A 22396-nucleotide genomic window follows, 5' to 3' on the forward strand; every position below is an offset into this window, starting at 1 on the left:
CTTGGTGAATTGGCTGTTTTCCGTATACATAATTTGTTTTGCCTATAATGACATGGCTAAAATATGGATGCTAGGTTGAAAGTAGGTCTGTCTGGGTTTTATAAATATTTAACCAATGAAAATATTAAAATATTAACAAGAGCTTGTGCCTAAATCATAATAACTACTATTTGTTCCATTGGAAGACAGGTTATTTTTTGCCCATTTCCTGAAAAGTAACAGTTTGGTGTTCTCCCGACAGCAACGATAGTAGAGAATGATTTAAGTCCATACTAATTATCCATCATGTATAAATTATGGGTAATGCTTCAGGACAGATGGGGCTTTTGGGGGAGCGGTCAGAATAAATGATGGACTTAAATGGTTCTTCGTCTCAACTCTACACAAAGAGATGTAATGTATTTCGGCTTGTGTGTCCGGCACTATTCTCACAAACCGCTGGTGCCAAAGTTTTCACTGCCAGTAGGACCAAAGACGTTTTATACTTTTTAAAATATATTATTCAACTTAAAACGTTCAATGGCAGTCTCTGTGGCTCTGTCTGGTCGGGCCCAAACCTTGCCCCAAATACATCGTACATCATAGATTAATCATGAATGAAGTCGGAGATACACATTGGAGCCACGCCGGTCCCCGGGTGGATCTCGAGATCCACTTTCTTTGGGCTATAATTGGATATTTTACATCTATTATGCTGTTGAATTAGGTGATATGATAATGTCCATTTAGGTAATTGGCTGTAGAAATAATATTCATTACTAATGTGGTATCCAGCAGAGCGGGAACAATATCAACATACAATCTAGGCTAGGGAACACAAATAAATTATTCACTAACGCGTTGATGAAAGCAGATGGTAAGCCAGCGATAGAAACATTGCAATATTAGACGTTAGGCCGGAATTTTCGCTGTTAATGGAAATATGAGCCAACATGTAAATAAGAGTTGTCTCCTTAAAACGGCAGCACAGCATGTTATATATTCCCATACTTTCCCATGCTCAAAATATGCTTCGTACTATATGGACAGACCTTTTACAGTCTATGGGACAGACATGAGCTAGCAGGCTGTGGCTACTCTAAGTAGGCAGCTGTGGTTGTAATCAGTATGTTCCCTCAGTTTAGCGTTAGGGTAGAAACAATAGATATCCTCCCACTGTGGCTAGCAGTAGCCAAGTGACCAATGCAATGACAATGACCGTTCAGTTCACTAGCCCCAGTCTATTCTTCTCTGACTCTCTCTTCCCTCTTTGTGCTCTACTACCCCCAACACACACACACACACACACACCCCTACCATCTCTTCATGCGTGTGCGTGTGCGTGCGTGTGTAGAGAGACTAGTTATGTGTCTACACATGCACATTCGTACAGTATAACCACACATCAACATGCCTTGTGCATACACACAGTTACACTGTGCGTGTGTGTGTGTGTGTGTGTGTGTGTGTGTGTGTGTGCGTGCGTGTGCAGCTAGGAGTAAAGTCATGTAATCCTCTGTAAAGGGCATTAAGCCTTTCTTTGAAGTTTAAAGCCTGAACTGCCATCAGCCACCTCACTGCTACTCCACCTAATGCCACATGAATGAAAAACAAATTTGAAAAGACACAATTATCTTAGAAGTAAAACAAATGCTCAAAAGGTTATGCCATAAAATGTATGGCATAACCTTTTGTGGGCACCAGGGGTGTCCTCGCTTCTTTTTCCTATGTCCAGCTTTGAGGTTCTGTGTGAACACAAAAGTGTGTAAAGTTGTAATCACCAAACATTGAAGACAAAAGTGAGGACGCAAATTGTGATTGGCCAGAATGTGATGATGTGTGATGATAAGAGCGCCCCTCACTTCACACAGTTGTGATTTTTGACTTGGGAACTAAAATGAGCAGCTCTGGCCAATCACAATTTGCATCCTCACTTGTCTTCAATGTTTGTGTTTACACACGTTTGTGTTCAATGTTTGTGTTTACACAGAACCTCAAAGTGTGGACACAACACAAAAACACATACCGACACAAAAGCACATTATTATTCCATTGCTGAAAGTAATTTTGTGTGTACCTGTGGGGGCTTTGGAATTGCGGTGCTGGCAGTACATATAAGACAAACACACTTGGGTTAGACTTTTATTTTTGAATATAACTTAGTTTGAACCAAACACAACACTATACAGCGTAGGTTTTGCCCAGCGTGAGCCCTAGCTGGCAGTTCATAAACACTAGCTGCAATTATCAGACAGCCTTTGTGAATGAATTCATGAACCAGGTATGTTCAAAATTCTCTTACGGTCTTGTGAGAGGACATGTCATGAGGAATGAGTCATTCTGAATAGCTTCTTTTGAAATATTCTGTCTTCACGCTACCAAAAAAAAAGACTCTTCAGTCGAGAAATGCCAAAATGTACTTTGATCCATGCTTTGACACTTATTTCCATTGTAATCTATTTGTATCGTGCAGATTTAGCTATAATCCTGTAGGACCAAAGACTTTGCAGGGTTTTTTTTGTCCCGTCTCATTAAGTTAGTCAAAGGGGTTAATAGATGTTTTATTTGCCACAATTTCGTCAGTGAATTTGCCAGGGGACCTTCGGTGCAGAGATGATGTGTTTATGCACTTTTATTCATGTTAAAATGTTTTTGCCCCAAATCACAACAGCACAAAAAACCTCGAGTTAAGTAAATGTAGTTAGTTACTTTCCACCACTGTTTATCATAGAGATTTGTGTGGGGGAAAAAATAATTTTATTTATTTTGTTTTTATTCTGTGCATTTGTACCGTTTTTTTTCTGTCTTTCTTTCCATCCTTGAAATCTTTTTTCAATAAATAAGTATTTAAAAAAAAAGACAATTTTTTTTTTATTCTTTTAAACAATCCTGGGCTGTAACTGTAAAAAATGTGGGTAATTGATTATTTTTGACTAAGTAATCATTTGACTTGTGATTAGTTTTGGGGGCCTGAGAATAGATCATTGTGAATACAGCTTGTTTTTCTCTGTAAAGCATACAAATTACATTTTATTGTGTATATAAATTAATGTCCACTCAGCTTGATGACCAAAATTAATGTGTTGAAATGGTTGAAAAGTGGCGTAAAAATCCTGTCTAGAAGTGTCAAGTGGTAGTGTAGTGCCGGCTGGTCCAATGTGTTTGGATCTAATGTATTGTGCCTTGTGTGTGTGTGTGTGTGTGTGTGTGGCCAAGATAAGAGCTGCTGCCAGCCCCTCCCTTGGCACAAATTCATTGTCGTCATATATGAGGCTTCCCTCACCAGTCACCACACACACACACACATACATATTCCTTCACTTCAGTGAACTAACATCCACTCTTCCTTCCTCCCATCACATGCAATATTCATAATCTCCCCATTCTGTGTTTGTGCGTGTGTGTGTGTGTGGCGCGCGCGCGTGTAATGACAGGTGGGCGGATACTAGAGGAAAAGCCTTTATTTCCACCTGAACGATCACGCATGCGCAGGCCGGTGTGGCTCTCTACTCTCTTCAGTTCACACTCGCTCAGTCTCAATCACACACACGCAGAACAGACAGTCGGTGTGTGAGTGTGACAGTGTGTGACTGTGTGCCAGTGCCTGTGGTGTACAATGTGCGTGTGATGTTTATTTATTTGTGTGTTGTGTTTGTTGCGTGCGCGTTTATTTAGGCGTTAATCGGGCTGATAGAAGCTGGATGTATAAACTGCCTGCAGTGCCTATAGTGTCTCCTATAACGGTAAGTTTGTGTTAATTTTATAACATCTTTAAGCTTTATTGCATTCCGTCTGTTCTCCCTCTTTTCTCTCTTCTCAAATTCACAAAACTCTCTCTCTCTCCCTCCTCTCTCATCCATAAAACGTTTATTTCTACTACTAGACGATGATGATTAATTCATCACTTTTACAGGCTAGCCGCTATAGGCATGTCTCCTACTCTCCTTTATTACACTCCATAGAGTACGACGGTGTCGCTCGCCGAATGAACGCGCCGTCGCAATTCGACAAGCCATGGTTGTGTTGTGTGCAATGAACTAAAGTATAAATAAACAAGGACGCGGGTTTCCGTTTGTTTCAGTCACATTTGTTCGTCCATGACCAGTTTTTTGGTTTATAAATTGGACTTATGTTATGGATTGTGGAGTGATCTGGATGTGCTTCATGTCATATTCTGCAGTCATTGTAGGCTACAGTATGATGTGATACACAGGCAGACGCAGTCTGTAACTGTAACTAAGTACATTTACTTGAGTATTTCCAGTAATTCCATTTTCAGTACTTTTTAGATATTATAGCTTGGCTACTTTTACTCCATTACATCTCATCCCAGCCTATATATTGTACTTTCTTTTACTCTTTCTACATTTAGGCTATTCGAAAACTTTAATTATTTAGTTCCCTTGTAGATTTTGATTTCTATTACAAAACATACATTATCCACTTTAATTTTCACAATTTTCACAATTTTCATTGTGAGCTTAATAGATCTGCTATTTTCAAAAGATTATGCATTTGAAAACTTTAACTTCTGCACAATGATTACTTTTACTTCTAGTACTTTAAGTACATTTTAAGCCAATACATTTGTACTATTACGCAACTAAAAGTTGAATTCCGGAACTTTTACTTTTAACAGATTATTTCTATATTGCAAGTAAATAAATGTAGTATTATAGTACTATAGTAGGCTACTTTTTCCACTGCATAATGTGACACAGTCTGTACACAAATCTCTAGAAAGGTCTTGGTGATGAAATGGTAAAAACTTTCCTTGTGAACTCGATCTCACCTTGTAAACATTTAAATAATTGCAAGTGAGGCCAGTTTTATTTGTATAGCTGCGAGTTTTATACACACAAAGACAAATACTAAGTGCTTTAGGCACACACAAGCATTAAGAGACATAACAGGCATTTAAAACACATAATGGAACAAAGGTACCGCACTGCACAATCTGTTTTGTGTTCCTTCCTAGTTCCTACAGTGTCAAGGAACCATGCAAAACCTAAGAAATGCACTCTTCCATACCGCAAGAAAGTGAATCTTGAATATAGAAGGAATAAATAAATAGAGCAAAAATCAAGATAACAGTATTATTTTGTTGCGTACTAAGGGTCGGGCCATAGTGATTTGTGGGTTCAAATCCCCTGACCTTTCACTCAACATTATCTCTGTGTCACACCCAGATGCAACAATCCCACCCATGTGAACTGAGCGGTGCAGGTTGCTCAACAACACCGCTGGCTGGCTGGCTTCTCTTTGTTTTGGGTCGGTTACGGTGCTCAGGTGCTGTATTCTCCACAGTGGATTATCTGCTTAGGGCCAGATAGCATTCTAGTGTACTCTGTTTTTGTGTTGCCTCTTTCCAATGTGTCAGATAGTTTTTTTGCTGTTTTATAATTTGGCTTAGTCCAATAGGTTTTCTATCTGGTGGCTCTGTTTGTGCTTGTGCGCAGAGTTCCAGGGCCAGCTGACTGAGGGGGCATCTCTCTAGAGTTTCGCTGTGGGAGAGTGCCTTGTTATGGAGTGCATCTGGGTCATTTTCTTTTAGGTGGTTGTAGAATTTCAGTGCTCTATTTTTTTTTCCCCGCTGGATTCGGAGAATGGATTTGCAAAATTCAGTGTGTAGGGTCTCTGTTTGGTGTTTATCCCATTTACACACACAGCCAGTCATTGGAGCGGTTAGGCACTGCTCAAAAAGATCGCAATCTAGATTCAGACACCTATGCGATCCCATTTCTGAATTTGAGCAAGAATCATGCCGCACTAGTTGGCTGTCCAATTAATTTAAGAGAGATTTAAGTCAAGCACTTTAATGTTGTCTGTTTAAACAAGTCACAGTAGTTGGCTCCAGGTGCCACATTTTGAATGTAGTAATGTTCAGCAACTACAGACTATAAAGACAATATACACTTTCATTTGAAACAATGAGAATGTAAGAATCGTGATAAAAATGTTTCATAAGAATTGTGCTGCACTACAGTGTATTATATAAAAGATCATTCAGGTGTTCATGGAGGTCACTGGTGAGACGTCTCCCCCTGTTATTCCTGCATGTTGTGGTCGGTCTCTCTCTCTCTCTCGTCAGGTCAGGGGGTATAGTATTGCCTGGGGGTCCTGTGCGTGCTCGTATCCATGGTACACAGAGATGACTTTTAGGGGTCTGACATGTTGCCTTTTAAAACACACGTAACAAGACTCCCAGTTCCGTCTTTAACTGCACAACGACCGCTGTAAAAGTTTATTTCTTTACCTTACCCGATTGAAAGGGGACATTTACATGTAGATTAGCCCTGCTATAGCCGCATTTATTGGTCCCCTGAATATCCCACCGAGGATCAATAAAAGGTTTCTCTTTCACCGCTAGCAGCAAAAAAAACAACAAATAATATACTGTATTTGAAATGAATGATTTGTTTTTAGGCATGTAACGATACTGTATATCGTAAATAGATTAAAATCGATTCAAACCGAATCGTGATGCAAACGGCACAGGGCACTTAAAAAACTTGAAAAAAATGCAGGATCTTTGTAAGTGAATTGATTAAAAAAAATCAGTCATTTGCTACTGTGTCGAAAAGAAGGTAACTTATTCAAGCCAGGGACCAAAAATGACCCCAGGCCTTAACCGGAAGTTAGCTCACGGATAAGCAATCTCACGGATAAGCTATCATGCGAGGATCGCGGACCACCTGAGGCACAAAGCCATACAGCCATAAACTCACACAGCCATAAACTCACACTGTTTATGGCTGTTTGTCTTGTAAATAGGGTTCAGCCCCCCTTTTCACCCCCGATGCTCTTGAAGTGTGTGTGTGTGTGTTCACATATTTTGAAATGAGTACTGGTGTGTTTACTGTGCACAGATGAGACCTCATATCATCGCTGTAGATGCCTTGTCATCCTTTCATTTTTTTAAATATAAATTAATGTCTTCGTCGCACAAGAGCGTCATGCAAAAGTAGCGACCCCCAAAAATACTTTGGCCATGTCTCGCGGATAATTCTCACTTTCATGTTACAGCTGCAGTGCATATGTATTGATTAGAGCACAGACCTGAGAGCTGCTAAATGATTAACTGTTAATCATAGCAGATCTCAAGCATTCCTGCATGGAATGGAACCCCATGTTGAGAAGAATCAGTGCAGCATGTTTAATTGACTGACTGACTGGGCTTTGAATATTCCAGTCATTTTGAAACTGCCTCCTGCCCAGGACCTGTAGACAGTCACACTGGCCTTTTTTGTCTCCACCAGGCCAATTCAACTATGCGCGCCTATCCTACAGTATGTGTCTGACGTTCAATGTGCTGCACCTATCCTATGTCTGACAGCGCTGCCTGCAGACTGGCCACCTGGGTCTGTCCTGCCCCTTCCCGCCACCAGGCTTCGATGGCTTTAACCTTAGAGTATATATGAATAGAGAAGACACCCGAGTTCTCCTTCCATCCACTTGCATTAAGTCGCTCAAAAGCGCATGAGGCGATTTCACTCCTCCTTCCTGGTAGGAACAGAGTGCATTCTGGGACGGATTGCAATGGTGAGTGGCCCCAAACACATGAACGCGCTGCCGTTGAACGCGCATGAGCGTTGTCTGTCGTGAACGTGTACAATGATAGTCAACGGACAGCGCGTTCATGTGTTTGGGGCCAGGCTGCAATACCTTCATTCGGCCACTATGTCCATTTCGCCTCAGGGTTTCCTCTGGGTGCCTTCTCTATTCATATATACTCTAAGGCTTTAACCCATTTTGGGTTAACCCATTTTGGGCGGGAGCCGGGAATCTGTTTTGGTGTTTTAACTAAGCCTTATGTTATACTTTAGCTAATGAAAAATAGCAGATCTCGGCGGCGCGCTATGAACTTGTAGGTCTTGTATAGGCCTTCTTATTTCGTGTCAGGCCTTATAGGACTTATAGGCATTATAGGTAACTTTGAGCCTAAATGTAAAATATATATATTTATATGTTGTGTCAAACTCATTCTATATGCTCCTTAGTGTTCTCTCGAATCATTGAATGCATCAAAGACAGCAATCACTTCTTTGATACCTGTCAGAGAGGGGACGGGGGAGTGTGAGTGTACACACTATACAGTACACACAGATCTGGGATTCTACCTAGTATGCCTGTAATAATAATGCTCTGTGGTCCATCCCGTCGGCATGGGTATAGATCGGCTCCACAGCTTCTATTTTCCATTTCCCCAAAAGCAACAGATTTGGGACATACAAGGTTTCCACGCGACAGACGACCGAGACGACATACAGACAGACAGACAGAGAGCCGTCAACGCCGGGAGCACCGACTAGATTTTGTATGTCAAAGGTCAAGACGAGCAGAGTTCATTTAACGTCGTTATGTACCGTATAGCAACAACAGTTTGGTCGGAGACCGACGTCATCCTAACATGATCTCCACGGATCATCTTCACAGACAGTCTAGTCGGTTGACCCGGGTTCAGCCGCTCCAGCGTAATCCCTTAATTGAGCCGTTCAACTTCATCTGTGGAGTTTTTTCTTTTTGTTTGTTTTGATAATTCACTTTAAAAGGACAATGACATGGTTGCGACACCGATGTAGAGCATGCGTGCAATTACAGGTGCACGAAGGATCACAGTAAAAAATTTAAAACCTTAGGTCTTATTCCCATTGTGGTTCTTGTCAAAGTGGATTTGAGTGCTTAGCGTTTAATAATGTCATGTATCAACTGTAGCCTACCGTCCATCGTCGTACCGACCGTACAAACCTGAGTTATTGTGCCGGAAACATCACATCGTCAAGCTCACCAGTGGTGGAAAGTACATTACTTAAGTACTGTACTTAAGCACAATTTTGAAGTATTTGCACTTTACTTTCCAAATTTCAAATACTTTTACTTCTCCTCCACTTCATCTCATTTCATTTTTTAATTTTTACTCCACTACAATAATTATTTGAAAACGTTAGTTACTATACTGTGGTTACATTGTAGATTTTGATTTTTTATTACATACAAAACATACAGTAACCACTTCAGCCCTATATATATATATATATATATATATATATATATATACTAGAATTTCGCGGCCGCTCATCCCAGAGTTACTTTGCCGCGCACTATGGGAAGAAGGAAATTGCGGGAGTTGACTCCACATGTAGTAACGGATGGGTTATTAGTTATTATTATGTGTCCTTATTAGTGTAGTGTAGTGTAGTCAACACGTTATGGCTCATACACACTGCCCGGTATTTGCTCCGATTATGCTGTCGGGGAGCATTTTTGGCGCTGGCCAACAAAACCCCTGATCTGACGTTACTGGTAGATCGTGATCTACCTTTTGGGCACCGCTTAACTCAACCTTTTTTGTCCCAGGGCACACTTTTCATAGCCTAAAAATCTTGGGGCACACCTAGATACGGTTTGTGTACACTGTACACTGTATATATACCGGTGTGTATATATAGTAAATATATATATTATATATAAATAATATATATATATATATAAATATATATACATATAGAATATTAGTGGTCCATGACATGAAAATGTTTGAGAACCACTGCTGTAAAACAACATTGGACAATGATGTTTGACAGTCAGCAATATTGTTGCTTATTCTAGATTTATTTTCTGACTTGATCTGGCCTGTTAACATTTTAATAGACCTGGTTGCTTGTTTCCCTCTCAGTCAATGTGGCAACCCTGGTCAATGCCGTGTTGACTGTTGTGGTTCTGTATGATGATTTAGCTTAGCACACAACAGCTAGGAGGATGCAGCAGGCTGATGCCGTCATGTTTAACAGTATTTTGGAATTTATGGATATGGACTTATGGCTCCATCGCTGCCTCTTTCTTTAGTAGAAGTAGAAATTTAACGTGTTGCTGACTGTTTACCTCCCTCTCACACGCGCGCGCACACACACACACAGCTGACGTCCTCTCCCACCGACGTCAGCTGTTCATTTATCTCCTTATTCATACACGCTTTGAGCTGAGAGAAGCTATAAAGCGCCTTTTAAATATGACAATGCTGTATATATATCAGCTGCACAGTTCAGGCAAGTGTCTGTGGCATATGTAACTTTAACAAAATAGGTTTGACAGCTTAAATCCGCGCGGCAGTGTTGTGTGTGTGTGTGGGACACGGGGTAGTGTTGTGTGTGTGTGTGTGTGTGTGTGTGTGTGCGTGCAATCAGAAGTACTGGCAGTAGCGGAATAACAAACGTGATCTGTCTAATCGTAGTAGTTAGGCACAAACCAAGTACTTTCTAAGAACAATGTTAATGTAACTAAGACATTCGCTGAGCGAGCTATATTTTAAATACAAAGATTTAGAAGGAATAAGCTAAATGGTGAGGCGACTATAGGTAAGGTTTCTCTGCGGAGTGCTGAGAGGGAGATCCATAGGGGAGATCACATTTCAGCAGCCAAAGAGGGAGGGGGTGGGGGGGGGGGGGGGGGGGGGGGTTGCGCACTGTTTTTCATTGGCTTGTTGCCACATGCGCACATCTTTTCAATGGCTAGTGCGCACATCTTTTGCACCACGTGACAACTTTTCTAATGTATATTAGATATATATATATATATATATATACACACACACACACACACACACACACACACACACACAAAGGCTGTGAAATTGATGACTCATGCTATGAGTCATAGCATGTTATGCATGCTATGAACAATAATGAATAAAGCATTAATTAAGAGTCAACTATAATGACTGATGCAAGCCTGTTACATTGATAACACCGACCTCTCTTACAATGGAATCATTCAAACTATATATATATATATATATATATATATATATATATAGTTTGAATCATTCAAACTATATATGTATATTATATATATATAGTTTGAATGATTCAAACTATATATATATATATATAGTTTGAATGATTCCATTGTAAGAGAGGTCGGTGTTATCAATGCAACAGGCTTGCATCAGTCATTATAGTTGGTTCTTAATTAATGCTTTATTCATTATTGTTCATAGCATGCATAACATGCTATGACTCATAGCATGAGTCATCAATTTCACAGCCTTTGTGTGTGTGTGTGTGTGTGTGCGTGTGCTTCTCCAGGAGGGATGATATCCAATTCCAGTCGCCGTCCGCTGTCTCCTAATTTATGTAATGTTCCTATGCGTGTGTTGTGCCAGCAGGTCAAATTTATAGTGTAAATATTTGCCTTTGCATTGTGTGTGTGTGTGTGTGTGTGTGTGTGTGTGTGTGTGTGTGTGTGTGTGTGTGTGTGTGTGTGTGTGTGTGTGTGTGTGTATGTACACGTGTGTGTGTGTACACGTGTGTGTGTGCGTGCGTGCGCTTTTGTCAAAGAATGCAAAACATTTTTCATTGGTTGTCAATGCCATTTTGGCTAGACAGTCCTGCTTCATGGAGGTCGCTAAGCAACCGGTTTGATAGCTCGCCGTTTCTCAACACGTGGCCCGGGGGGGTCACCACCATGGGTCCTAATGGACCCTCATGGGCCTGTCCTCTGAGAGGTAGAAACGTGGATCCCGGTACATTGTAAAATGCCCTGCATGTTTGTTCATGGTTCCATGTTCTGTCTTAGAATGCTGTCTCTCTGTCAGCACGGTTGACGTGGTGGGGGACACTATGAAGGACATCGTGGTTCCATATTTACAGCCAACACTTCTCGGAGTGTTGAGTCTGTCTGGTGGTCACATGGGGCAACATCACTACACGCAACGCCTCGGCTGCACTCACACATTCAAAAACATGGTTTCTTGTTCTCTGTTCTGGGGGAGAGGGGAGAGAACAACTCCCAATTCATTTTCAATGGAAGTCACGTGGTTTGACGAGACAACCTCGCTTGATGGCTGTGTTCTGCCCCCATCAAACAAGGCTGTCTCGTCAAACCAGGTGACTTCCATTGAAAATGAATTGGAGCTGTTCTTCCCCCCAGAACACAGACAAAACACGTGTTCTGTGCAGCCCTCGACACCATGTCTCCATGGGGCGGCCACCTACATGACTACACACAACACCTCGTACACCATGTCTCCATGGGGCGGCCACCTACATGACTACACACAACACCTCGTACACCATGTCTCCATGGGGCGGCCACCTACATGACTACACACAACACCTCGTACACCATGTCTCCATGGGGCGGCCACCTACATGACTACACACAACACCTCGTACACCATGTCTCCATGGGGCGGCCACTTATATAACTACACACAACACCTCGTACACCATGCCTCCATGGGGCGGCCACCTACATGACTACACACAACACCTCGTACACCATGTCTCCATGGGGCGGCCACCTACATGACTACACACAACACCTCGACACCAAGCCTCCATCGAGTTCATAAGCGCGCTTATTATTTTTTCATTTAAAAATGTATCCCACGATTTTGTAACCCATGTTTCGCCCGTTGCCAAATGCCTATACTCTAATCCTGGGCCTTACTCTCCCTCTGCCAACCTGGGTAGAGCCCCGAACTGAGCTCATGCTTCCTTCAAAGCATGAGGAGTCATTGCGCCCCAGCCTATAGAACTGAAGTTCCCCCGCGGGATCAAAAAGGTAGATAGATAGATAGATAGATAGATACTTTATTTGTCCTTTCGGAAATTTGTTTTGTGCACCGCAGTCATCAGGATATACATAAAACATTATGCAAACAAACAGATCACACAGTACATAGACAATAAAGAAACAATGCCAACAGAAGGCCACCAGTCATAGTTCCAAGAGGCATCACATCACACTTGACTTAATGCACGGAACTGAGATGGGGCCTGCTTGTTCATAAGTCCTATACTTATGGCAACAAACGATCTTGAGGCCCTATAGCCTGCAGGGAAGGTACCATGTTAGTACCGATAGGTACCGAAAGGTACCGATAGTCGTTAAGGACTTTGGGATTAGACATTGTCGTCACTGGAACTATAAGCGAGGTCTTCCACGCTTTTGGAATATAGTGAGTATCTAGCGATACCTGGAACATGTGTCTCAGTACAGGGCTGAGCTGCTCCCTACACTCCTTAAGCACATAACCCCTTATCCCATCGGGTGCAAAGTCAAAGTCGTACGATTAGTCACAGACGTTACCGCAGGGAAATTTGTTCTCCGCATTTGACCCATCTCTTGGAACGGTGAGCCGCAGCGTGCGCCGAGCAGGGAGGCACTGGGTCCCATTTTTACAGTCTTTGGTATGGAACCCCGACCTCCCAGTTTCAGGGCGGACACTCTAACCACAAGGCCACTTTTTGCGTGGGTTAATTATCTTGAGGGTTCTACGCACCTCCTCCTCTGTAATAGTAAATTGACTCACTCCTGCTGAGTTGGGGTTGAGGTCTTTCACTTCACACTCAGATGCTGCGTCGAAACTACCGGTGACAAAAGCTACAAAACCGCCTGGTCAGCTACACTGTCGTCGAGTCGTCCAAGTGTTGCACTTGCACAACACACTCGTTGATGTTGGCAAGAATCCCCCCCCCCCCCCTCCTCCCCGTGGCAACCATGGAGAGACGAGGTGAAATGATTAAACAAAAACATATGAATGATTGACATGTCTTCACAGCGTCACCGGAGCACTGAAAAAAGGTTGAAGCCGGCTCAACTTTCTTTCTTTTTTTGAGTGGTGCAACCACTCCAAGGAACAGCAATGTCTGTGTTCACCCACCTATGTGTTGGTTCACCTGTGTGACGTTAATGAGCACCAGTATGACTATGAGTACCAGTAGGGGCGCTGTTGTGCCAGAAACAGAGAGAGAGAGAGACAGTGCTGCATTGTTGCCTGCTAATATGAGAGAGAGAGAGAGAGAGAGAGAGAGAGAGAGAGAGAGATAGAGGAGGGGGGGGGGGGGATTGGTAGAGAGGGGAGTTGCACCACTCAGTTCACACAGGTGTGATTATTTTCTTATTTTTTAGCTGGGGTAGATTATTGTGTAGGCTGTAGCCACACGTGTAGCCTTCGGTCGCTGGCTTCCATAAAAAATGACTTTGAAGCAGTGGTGGATGTACCAAATACATTTACTTAAGTACTGTACCTAAGTACAATTTTGAGGTATTTGTACTTTCCTGGAGTATTTTCAATATACTTTTACTTCTACTCCACTACATTTCAGTTCCAAATATCATACTGGTACTTTTATTCCACTGCATTTATTTGAGTATTTGTACCTGGCGATTTGTTGATCACAAGGTGAAGGAGTTGATAAAGCAGGCTGAATGCTATAACCTTAGCCTTCGCTCTGACCCTACTGTAGTGTGACATTTGCACGTGATTGCGGTGCTGACATTATGCTTTGCAGAGAAAAAATCACACCCGTGTGAACTGAGTGGTTCAACTCCCCTCTCTCTCCCCCTCTCCCCCCCTCTCTCTCTCATTAGCAGGCAACAGTGCAGCACTAATACTATCTCTCTCTCTGTTTCTGGCACAACAGCGCCCCTACTGGTACTCATAGTCATATACTGGTGCTCATGGCCATATAGGTGAACACATAGGTGAACACGGACATTGCTGTTCCTTGTAGTGGTTGCACCACTCAAAAACCAAAAAAAATAAAACGTTAGCAATATTTACAGGCCTTGAATATGCAAGCAGGTGTCACATTTAAATATCTTCTCATTCATACAGCTCTCAAAGAGAAGAAGGGCAGTCTCAAGGTTCAAGGTTCTTTATTATTTGTCTCCCGAGGAGGAAATTTGTCTTAGACAAAGGGCCCGCATGCAAGCGTAGCCTTTATGCCCATGTCGGCGCAGTGCAGCGCCGCAGTGCAGCGCCAATAACAAGTCTCAACAAGTGTACGTATTGTTGTCTAGCACCAGTATGTACTGCCAACTTATTTTTGGATGCGCATGCTTTGCCTTTTACTCTATTTCTGATCACCGCTCTTCTCAGGGCTGTGACTCATTGAGTGTGATCAAATAGGTTTGATTGACGGCTCCTTCAAGCCCTTATTTTTGTTGGACCTCGAAGGACAGGACACTTGTTATCTTTCTTCTTTCATGTCTGACACCATCACTTCCCAGGAGTGAAGGTGTCACTGTCGTCATAAAATTGTCCCCATAGCTCCACCCAGCTTCAATCTGACTACTAGAGGAGTAATCAGACAGATTAACTGAAGACACCTGTTTGAGTATCCAGGAATTTTCTTTTAATTAAAAATGTTATCCCGCGATTTTGTTACCCGTTCTTTCACTGTAATCCTGGGCGCTATACTACTCTCCCTCTGCCAACCTGGGGAGAGCCCCGAACTGAGCTCATGCTTTCTTCAATGCGTGAGGAGTGAGCATGGGGGGAGTTTCCCGGTAGGATGTAGCGTGTGGAAGGAACACGTTATTCCAACCAGTTCCTTTCCCCTCCACCAGGCTGCCCCGGCTGACCAGGTGGAGGCAGTGTAGAGAGACCAGGATTACTGCATGCTTTTTTGTGAGGTTACCTACCCTAGGGGACACGGGTACCTACCCTAGGGGACACGGGTACCTACCCTAGGGGACACGGGTAGAACATGCAAACTCCACTAGCGGTGGCTCCGATCGATCGATCAGCCACCGATCTGTGATCGGCCGATATTTACTCCAAATGACTATCTGTGATCGGCAATTTACCCGATCTGGAGAAACCGTTCTTTATACCATTTAAGTTGTATAAAAGTCAGATATATATATAGTATAATATTGTATTGCATCTTTGTGACAGGCCTAAACAGTCTCCCTCCCCACCCCCCCCCCCCCCCCCCCCACCCCCCCCCCCCCCCCCCCCCCCCACAGTTTTGACGTATAGGTTTTGACATATAATAATTTTGGAACTTCTCCCTTATGCACAAAATCAGTATCGGAGTTGACCTAAAGATCGTCAAATTTCTTTCTTCACAAAGCGATTCTACTGATGCCTTTCGTTGCCATCGCTACTCAAGGCCACTTCTTCTCAGTAGTATACAAATCCGCATTATTTGCATATTTAGTGCCAGGAAACTTTGTAAAACATTAAAAAATATATAGGGGTGATTGATGATGATGATGATGATTGTTTATTTATTTTCGTGTCCTGCACACAATGTGCCCAACCTCATGGGTTTATAAGACACCATTTCACAATTGCATTAACAGCATGTTTACATTACATAATTCACGCATTAACAGCATGTTTACATTACATAATTCACGCATTCACAGCATGTTTACATTACATAATTCATTACAACTCAGATTTATACAGAGTACTCTGTCTTCTTTCCCAAGCTTGGGTTATATTTGAAACAGCAAATCTATATTTCAACATGGAACAAGAGAGCGAGAGGAGGAATGGGGAAAAAAGCTGAGAAAGTTGTCATGTCTCTGTCCTCTGACTCCTCCTGTCACATATTTAATTTCAGTTTTCACTGTTACTCCGCTCCTCTCCTCTCCTCTCCTCTTGTTAGTATTTAGGTCAGGACCCAAATATGCAGAGATAGACGCCCTGATAAACTGGGTCAGTAACTGGAGGTAAACCAACAAGAGTATGATCAGTTCAGAAAGAATGTCACTTCACAGCAACGTCACACACACGCACACGCACGCACGCACACACACACTCTCTCACACACACACACACACACACACACACACACACACACACACACATACACACACAGTTCATTTCATTTCAGTACTTTTTGAAGTCGAGTTGTCTGCTGTGTTCACTTCAGTGATTTTTCCCAGCATGCAACTGTGACTGGGCCTGTTACTTCCTGTACTGTGTTCTCTACTGACCTACCACAGTTCCCATCAGTGGTAGAAAGTATCTGAGTACTTAACATTTAATTTAAGTACTGTACTTAACTCATAGGATGGCAGATTTATTTCTGCGTTTAGCTTCTGCCATGGTCTTTTCAATCAAATTCTAATTTGTCACCTTTTTAATTCAGTCATTTGAGTCTTATCATGTGACATGTGCACAGTGACAGCGTGTGAAACTCTGTGATCCAGTCAGCCAATCGGGGCACTGCGTGGGAACGGGGTCACTGGGTTGGTTCTATATTTGCACATTATTGCAGCGTAATTGGATGATGTCATCCCCCTGCTCTGGAGTCTCTAGAGAGTTTGTCTGTGTTATACAGTATACTTGCGACATGGCGACATTATGAATGTCATTTTTACTACCGGTATTTCTTTGCCATAATGCATGGCTTTCCGAAAATTACGTCATGTTGCAGCCAAGTCTATGGACGTTAATGTTTGTTCAGGGTGGTAAATCACAATGTAAGACGTCACCTGGCTGATATAAATACTGCCCTTGCTGCGCCACTCACTTCACACAAGTGTGATTTTTATCCCTAACCCTAAAACCAATAATAGTAGATCTACAAGCTCACGGCATGGCATGACATACTGCCAACCCTAAGCCCTATAAACCTAACCTCTCTACCCAATGGGCGGAAAAGTGCTCAAATGTTTTACTTAAAGGCGTAGTGGAATAAAAAATACGTTTTTCACACTTTTAGACCATATCCGTGGTCATCATATGGCATACCGGTACCTAACAATGGATGCAAGTGGGCAAATTCTCATTTCTGTGTGTTTTTATATCAAAAGTCCATAAAAATCTTTTTTTAATTACTTCCCTGAAAACGAAAACGTGCTGCGTGATGACGTGTAGAGATACACATCGATAAAAATTAAAAGCCAATAAAAATGAAGCTCTTCAGTTTGATTCCCATACCTTGTCCTCTTCCTCCACAGCTGATGTTGATTAAAGAACTACTCCGTTTTTAATCTCATTCAAGATGACATCCAGACAGTGTATTACTTGTTTTAAACATAATCATCACGCTAAAACATGTATATAGGTTGTGTATAGGTTAGACATAATCCGCTGGCTTTTCCCCATGTCTCTCTGTCACTTTGTTTACAAACGAACACGTGCAGGAAGTCACAGACTTTGAGACCCCATAGCCTTGAAACGTTATTTTGAAGTTGAAACTTCAAAATAAAATGTCCACCATGCCCACTCCCTACACCTTTTAAGTAAAAGTATCAATAATGCGTAAAAGTGCAAAAAGTATTGGTATCAACATGGACTTAAAGTACCAAAAGTAAATGTACTTATTGTGCAGGCAGATTAATGATTGTATTTGCGCTCAAAAGTTAACCTTGTTTAGAAATGTTCAAATGGCACTTCATCAGTGCCTTGTTATTTAAATTCAAGCTAATTAATTACTCCCAGACATACACTGTCTGGGAGTATCAACTTCTATACTGCCTTACAAAGCCAAGTGCCTTAACTAGACGTACACACGTCACACACTCACTCACTCACACACACACACACACACACACACACACACACACACACACACACACACACACACACACACACACACACACACACACACACACACACAGTGACCCCAATGCAATCTGTATTTCCTAGTAAACAAACTGGCATTGTGTGGAATGCAGCCTGTTGCTCAGCACTGAGAACAGTTTCCACGGCAGCGCATGGCATTTCCAGCCCTGGCATCTGACACACACACACACACACGCGCACACACACACACACACACACACACACACACACACACACACACACACACACACACACACACACACACACACACACACACACACACACACACACACACACACACACACACACACAAATAGTAGTATTAAAGTATGACGACTTAAACTTTTTTATTTTACTATAAATAATACGCTCAGCAAGTAAATGTCTAAATGTGTCACTGTACTTTATTCAGTGTGTTATCAAATGTCTTTCTTTCTCTCCAATATCTTTGCTCTCTTGCACACACACACACACACACACACACACACACACACACACACACACACACACACACACACACACAGTGAGTGAGGCAGGATGGGTAGTTAGTGCGATTACTTTGAAGCTCTTGACTGAAGAAACTTCATTCACACTGATCTGTGGTTATGTAACGCACACACGCACACACACAGACACACTTACTTAATTTTAAGTTTATATTGTTGTTGACATGCAACCATTATCCTACGTACGTCAGTGTTCTGTACTAGGGATGGACGGAGACCAAAAACCAATGAAGGCAATGCGAGAGAGGACAATGTAGTTGAAGGCGTGCTGCAGCATTGTGGATCATTTGGAGGGGCTTGGTCCATTAAAACCGGGAAACATCCGTGTCAATTTAATAGCTACAGTATTATAGCACCATATATATATAGCACGTTCTTCTTTCTTTTTTTCTTTTTCTTACATAATGATTTTGGAGGTCCTTGTGGCACGAAAAAGTGTGAGAACTGACATTTGTAGAATCGGTCTCAGGTCGGCGTAAGTGCAGTGGTAGAAAGTAAATAATTATATAAGTATAAGTACTGTACTGAAGTACAATTTTGAGGTATTTGTATTTTACTTTGGTATGTCAAATTTTCAGTACTTTTACTTCTACACGTGTGTCGCGTATGTCGAATTTGAAGTCGACAGGGCGAACAGTTCTGTGGATTACAGACGTACGTACTTACATACAGAGACTTGGTGCATTTATAGATAGATTTTGATGCCAATAACTTTGTCCTTTTCCTCAAGTACATTTTGAATTCTGGGCTTTTACCACTGCTTAATTAAGTGAGCATGCAGTCCAGAAAGGAGGTGCTGTCAAACGTGAACCTGTTTGTTTGTGTATTGTTTTCCAGATCTCTTTTTCTTGACCTGAGTCCTGGCTTTGACCTTTGACCCCCTGATGTAACCGTGGCGATGACCTCTCTCTGCTCCAGTCGTCATCATCTCCATCCTCATCATAATCATCGTCCACACTCTGGTCACCGTGGCAACCCCGTAGCGCGGTAACCACGCGTCCAGTGCGGGCGCCGCCTCCTCCCCCGTCCCCCTCGTCCAATCGGCGGCAGCGATGCACGTGATGGGCAGCGTCTCACCGGCCAATGAGAGCGAGAGCTTCAGGGACGCGTTGGGCGCGGTTGTCGATGTCCCCGCGTTGTCGTCGTCGTCGCCGCCCCCTCCTCCCTCCAACCCACCCGCGGTTGTCGGGGGCAACCCTGCCCCCCCGCCACCCCCTCCACCGCCTCCTCCCCCCCTCCTGCCTCCTGCCCCCCTGTCCTTGGGCCACGAAGTCACAGAGAAGAAAAAGAGGAGGGTGAGGAGTTTCTTCTGGAAGACCATTCCAGAGGAACAGGTGAGACATGTTTAAATCATGATTTACACTACATCTTTCTGCAAATGAACGCTCTACATTGTCGTACAACACTGTCACACAAAAGTAGCAAAAGATCTATTTTCAACAAGACTGCATGTCGTGTAAATATAGTGAAAATGTGGGGCACGGTGGCACAGTCTGTCGCCTCACAGCTAGAAGGTCCTGGGTTCGATTCCCGCTGGGGACGCTGTGAGCACTGTGGGCGTGTTCTCTCCTCCGTGTCATCAGTGCCCATACCCGAGGCGTGGGTTGGCGAAAGGGCCTTTCTGTGTGGAGTTACCCTCACAAAAATATGCAGTATTCCTGGTCTCTAAACTACCTCCCCCTGGCCAGCCTAATGGAGGGGAAAGGAACTGGTTGGAATAACGTGTTCCTTCCACGTGCTACGTCTGGCCGGGGAAACTCTCCCCTGTCAGGTGAAAAGAAGCAGCTTGGACTCCTCATGCATAGAAGGAAGCATGAGGTCAGTCCGCTGCCCCCCCAGGTTGGCAGAGGATGTGTAGCGCCCAGGATTACATTAGGATTGACACTGGATGAAAAAATGGGTTGCAAAATCGTGGGATAAGAATTTAAAATTAAAGAAAAAAATAATATATATAGTGAAAATATAATTTCACTAACTCAGTGAAGTGTGTATGTGTGTGTGTGTGTGTGTGTGTGTGTGTGTGTGTGTGGTTGTGGGTGTTTGTGTGGGTGTGTCCTAGGTGAAGGGGCGGTCCAACCTGTGGACAAAGGGGCGGGGCCAGCAGCAGCAGTACCAGATAGATGTGAGGAGCGTTGAGGAGCTGTTTGGTCACAATGACTGTCAATCACACGCTGTGGCCACGCCCATCAGGGGGCTCAAAGTCAGGGCATCTGTCAGAGAGGTGAGATGTGTGTGTGTGTGTGTGTGTGTGTGTGTGTGTCTGTGTCTGTGTGTGTGTGAGAGAGTGTGTGTGTGAGAGAGTGTGTGTGTGAGAGAGTGTGGTGTTCATGTAGGCAGCTATGAAAATTAACTCTGTTTTCATCTCTCTCTCTCTCTCTCTCTCTCTCTCTCTCTCTCTCTCTCTCTCTCTCTCTCTCTCTCTCTCAGATCTCCATCTTGGACTCAAAGCGAGGGATGAATGTGGGGATTTTCCTCAAACAGTTCAAGAGGTTAGACACCCCCTCCCCCCCCCCACACACACACACACACACACAGATTACAATGAATGTTGCAGGGAAACAAACAGGGTTGACAGTTCATGGTCAACTAGGGATACACATGGCGCCTTCTCCACACAGACACACTGCCTATGAAAGCCCAAACATAGCAATATTTGGCAAGTTGTTTGGCTTTGCTGCTCTTTGTCATGTTGGCTATAGAGCGTCGCAGTCCCTCCCCCTTTCAGAACGGCGAGTGGCCCAGGAAATGAATTGCAATGCATTTTTCCCATAGGCTTTATTTATTTAAAGACGTTTACGCCGCGGACAAAGCCAACTCGGATCGTGACAAATCATGACAATGAACACAATATTTTGGGCTGATCAAATCATTAGAAAGAAGAAAATAAAGGCAGGAGACAACACTATTTGTTTTGTTTTTCTTCTTATAAATTATTTGATCGGCCCAAAACATTGTGTTCATTGTCATGATTTGTCACGATTTGTCACGATTTGTCACGATTTGTCACGATTTGTCACGATCCCCGAGGGACTGTGACGCTTTATTTTCACTCGGCTATTGCCACTCGTGGTCAGTTTATGTACATGGCCCAGGCTTACAATTATCAGTGTGTGGATTCTACATCTGTACCCATTTGACAAACTGTGTGTGTGCGTATCGGCTAATTCTGTTGACTGTTCCGATGGGAATACAAAGGGTTCATGTGGTTAATGGCTTGTTGGTAGTAACTAGTCGTGCCACGCACATGTTGCATGCATGGAGGTGTCATGTGTGAGTCACGCAGAGCCTCATTTCACCCTCTGAAATCAGTTCAGTTTCAGTTTATTTTATTTATAGTACAAAATCACCCCAAGGGGTCTCTGTGCACTTTGCAGCATTAATACATCAACAAACAAATCAAAGACACAAATAGCATAGCAATAAAAGAACATAGTAAAACATGGTAAAATGTGCATAGCTATGGATCATACAGATTAAAACTAGGCGGAACCGTATAGTGCATAGAAAAAAGGTGTGTGTTTTAGCCTCGACTTAAGGTTTTATAGGTCAGGAGGAGTATCTTGGCTCTGGCCTGTATGGGTAACCAGTATAGTTC

General features: G+C 42.9%; 1 protein-coding gene across 1 annotated transcript in view; it reads left to right on the top strand.

Moving 5' to 3' along the window:
• The first annotated feature begins 3597 nt into the window (after positions 1 to 3597).
• Positions 3598 to 22396, top strand: part of LOC310875902 (uncharacterized protein) — a 33868-nt gene continuing 15069 nt past the window's right edge. Inside the window, 4 exon segments of the mRNA XM_083789335.1 lie at positions 3598 to 3722; positions 19639 to 20135; positions 20861 to 21022; positions 21229 to 21290. Coding sequence (XP_083645461.1) covers positions 19854 to 20135; positions 20861 to 21022; positions 21229 to 21290 — 506 coding nt within the window. The 5' untranslated portion in view covers positions 3598 to 3722; positions 19639 to 19853.

This window comes from Protomyctophum parallelum, assembly GCF_964188405.1.
Source record: "Protomyctophum parallelum genome assembly, chromosome: 18".
Taxonomy (NCBI): domain Eukaryota; kingdom Metazoa; phylum Chordata; class Actinopteri; order Myctophiformes; family Myctophidae; genus Protomyctophum; species Protomyctophum parallelum.